Genomic DNA, 3,894 nt, shown 5'->3' with positions numbered 1-3,894 from the left:
CATAGAATAACTGCCTGATAAGTTTGGGGTGATTTTAAATAAGAGGATACCTGTCAAGAGCCTTGTACATGGTAGAACTCAATAAATCTTAGCAATTTTATCACTAATATTATTGTTTTAATTTCTCTATTTTTTTTCTGTCCATGTTTTTACAGAACTATTTTAGTGGCTGAATAATACACTATTCAAAGTTTTATTTAGCTAATGGTTTCCTTACTATGGGATATTTACCTTGTACTGATTTTATTTTTAGTAATATACATGAAACTCAGATATTCGTGATCGCCCCAAGCAGTAACTATATTTATACTACATATGTTAACTCTAACTTAACTATAATCTGATATTTTACTTGCTTTTTGTCTGTAATTTTTAACTTGATTGTTAAAAATAATTCAGACACAGAAAACAGCATCAAATAAACGTATAGCTTAATGAGTTATTATGAGAACACCCTTGTAGCCAGCACCCAGGTGAGAAGACAACACTTTTCCATCTGCTCCAGAAGTCGCCCACCTACCCCACCAATCACAGCCCCTTCTTCCCACCTAAGGGAACCTGTTTTCATGATAACCACTTCCTCACTTTTTTAAGTGATTTTATCACTCAGGTTTTCATCCCTGAATGCTAAATTAAATTTTCACTGTATTTCATGTTTTCCCTTATTTCTCCTTTTCTCTTTATTCCTCTTAGAAACGCATGTTCGTTCCATGGAGAATCTCAAAGTCTGGGGTTTGCTGATCGCCACCCCATAGTGTACTTTAATATGTTTTCCTCTGTATTTCCTGTAAATGGGGCGTTCCGTATTGTTGTAGTGAAGCACCAGACTTACACTCTGCTAAAATTAAACTGAGTCGTTATTGAAAGATAAAACATTTGGCAAATAGGCGAGTCACACACAACCCACAAGCAGGATGCTGGAGTGTCCCAAATGGCATAGAGAGAGTGAAGTTTTCATCTGATGAGAGGAACAAAGAAAGCACTATGTGGCAGTCTGCTTCTCTAAAGATTTACAGCCTTGGAAACCCTGTGGGGCAGTTCTACTCTGTCCTATAGGGTCACTATGAGTCAAAATCGACTCGACAGCAGCAGGTTATGGTGTCAGATAAATTCAAGTTAAATTTCTCTATCCTTCATGGCCTGCCCTTTTTATGTCTTATTTCACGTATCCCCTCTCTACCCTGATGTGAGAGTTGTTCCAAATACTTCATTGTGCCAAACATGAATTGTTATCCTTCCAGCTTGTAGTAAGATTCTTTCACATCCATGGCCTAGCTCTAAAGACAAAAATGCTAAAGGTTCAATTTTTTTTGAACGATAGCTCACCACTTTCTGTACAAATTTCCATAGTAGTTACCGTAGGCTGAGATATGCTATCTTGACCACCAATTCAAAATTAAGTTTTATTTCTTGATAACACTATATATCCATCTTGGGTCAGTTGAGGGTATCCTTACCCTGTGTCATCCAGTAATGGGAGCACTGGGAGATAACTATGCAGGAAAGGACATATATAAAGCCTTTGCCTAGAAGTGAGATATTTCATGTCCAAACAAGTTTCATTTGCCAAAAAAACTCCCACATTCCACCATAAGTTCAAAGGGATGAAGAAGCATAATCCTCCACTAGGGTGGGGAGGGGAAGCAGATACTGATGCACAGACACACAGCCTAGTACAGGCTAATAAGGTTTATTTTTGTATGTTTTTCTTGTGGGTCCTAAAAGGCACCCCATAATCAATAATGTCAAGAGACTAAAATAAAGATGAAAAGATAATGGAGCAGTGAAACTAGAATAATGGACATAGAAAAATGACAACACAAATAAAGAGATAGTTGACACATTGTGAAAAATGTCACTGAAGAATCTGTGTAGAAATTGTCAAAAGTGACGGGAATTTGCTGCCTAAACTTTCACCAAAAACACAAAAATTATTATTTAAAACATAAGGATGAAAAGGAACATTCTGCCTTAAGACTCCCATTAAGAAACACCAGTAATTACTACTGATAAATAGATGAAAGTCTAGCCAGACTCAAATAGTATTTTCCACCAATCTTGAAGTGATACTAAAGTATATCTATTTAAAACCTATATCCATATTTTGTATCACTTAAATAAAAAAAATTATTTTTATTTTTTTATTATCTTGGAATAATACAGGCAAACCTTGTAATACAATAATGTCAGGAGAAAATTCTCTTCTTCCATCTCCCTAGGGCATCTTTGATTTCCTTGTTTCTGAGACTATAGATCAATGGATTTAACATGGGAATGACCAAAATATATAAAATAGAAGCAAGCTTGCTTTGGCTAAGAGAATCATCAGAGCTGGGCCATAAATAGACAAAGGTGCTTGAGCCATAGAAGAGGGTCACTGCTGTCAGGTGAGAAGCACAGGTGTTGAAAGCCCTGGACCTGCCTTCAGCTGAAGTGATCTTCAAAATGGTGACAACAAGATAACCATAGGATATCATGATTACCAGCACAGAAGTCAGTCCAAAGATCCCTGTGAGCACAGAGGCGATAACTTCTAAGAAATAGGTATCAGAGCAAGCTAGGGTCATCAGTTGGGGCAGGTCACAGAAGAAATGGTTAATGACATTTGGTCCACAGAAGTGGAGCTGAAGTAAGGCACACAGTTCGATAAAAGAGCCAGAGAATCCAGTTATGCAAGATCCCATGACTACCTTCAGACAGAAGGTAGGGGACATGATGGTTGTGTAAAGCAGAGGCCTGCAAATGGCAGCATATCGATCATAAGCCATGGCTGTCAGAAGGCAGCACTCAGTCTGACCGAAGCTAGAGCAGAAGAAGTACTGCATGATGCACCCCATGAAGGAGATGGATTTCTGCTCCTGGAAGAAGTCTGAGAGCATCTTGGGGGCTGTGGAGGAAGCATAGCATATATCGAAGAATGCAAGTTTGCTGAGGAAGAAATACACGGGTGTGTGCAGATGGGAGTCCATCTTGATGAGGGTGATAAGACCCAAGTTCCAGGCCATTGTCAAGAGGTATATCCCAAGGAATACCACAAAGAAGGCAATCTTGAATTTAGGAAAATCTGAGAATCCCAAGAGGATGAAATTGGTGACTGCTGTATCGTTCCTTCCACCAGCCATTGTCTTGAAGTTTCTTTACTCTGCAGAGAGGTTCTCACATTAATGATTGACTATTTTAACATTCAGAATCAACTTGATGACAATGGTTTTGGTTTTTATTTTACTATTATGAAACTTACTTGACCCATAGTTAAGAGAATTTTTGAACAACATAAAAAATTACAAAAAACGTTTTAACTAACTTTAGAAATCTCATCTTCCTATTACTCTTAATAGTTTGGGCTGTATTTTTAATTTTTTTTTCTATAAACATTCACACAGATTGCTAAATCACTGTCTAAAAGTTTGTACCAATTTATACTAGTATCAAGATTTCATAGCAATACTCCTGCCACCCTTTTATCAATAGTGTCCAGAATTATTTATTTTTAATATTTGACAATCTTACAGATAAAATACATTCTTCCATTATTTTTAATTTGCACTTATTTTAGTGATTTGCTCATCCATATCTTTTGCTCATTTGTCTAGAAAATTGTTCATCATTGATTCATAGGAGTTCTTCATAGATCATGGATGTTAGTTCTTTGTCCTTCATACATGGATTATTCACATAAGTACAACCCAAGGGAACAGTACAAGGTACCAAGGGCAGTTTAACACTCATTTCAGAAACAAACGATCATTCTCCTTTTCTTGCTTTCTATCTTACCTTCTTAAGTTAATGTAAGAGAATGCTGTATTTCCTAAATAAAGCTTTATATCCCATTGGCTAAATGTTCTCTATTTATTCCTCCTCGTAATAAAGCTCCAATAAATCACAGAAAATTAC

General features: G+C 36.7%; 1 protein-coding gene across 1 annotated transcript; it reads right to left on the bottom strand.

Moving 5' to 3' along the window:
* Positions 1 to 2,186: 2,186 nt before the first annotated feature.
* Positions 2,187 to 3,122, bottom strand: LOC126080858 (olfactory receptor 1440-like). The gene has a single exon (XM_049892049.1). It carries the CDS (start codon positions 3,120 to 3,122, stop codon positions 2,187 to 2,189), a length of 936 nt encoding a protein of 311 aa, XP_049748006.1.
* Between the last annotated feature and the right edge of the window lie 772 nt (positions 3,123 to 3,894).

Source organism: Elephas maximus, chromosome 7 (genome assembly GCF_024166365.1).
Source record: "Elephas maximus indicus isolate mEleMax1 chromosome 7, mEleMax1 primary haplotype, whole genome shotgun sequence".
Lineage (NCBI taxonomy): Eukaryota > Metazoa > Chordata > Mammalia > Proboscidea > Elephantidae > Elephas > Elephas maximus.
Note: the sequence above shows the minus strand (reverse complement) of the source record. Positions and strands in the feature narration are given on the sequence as shown.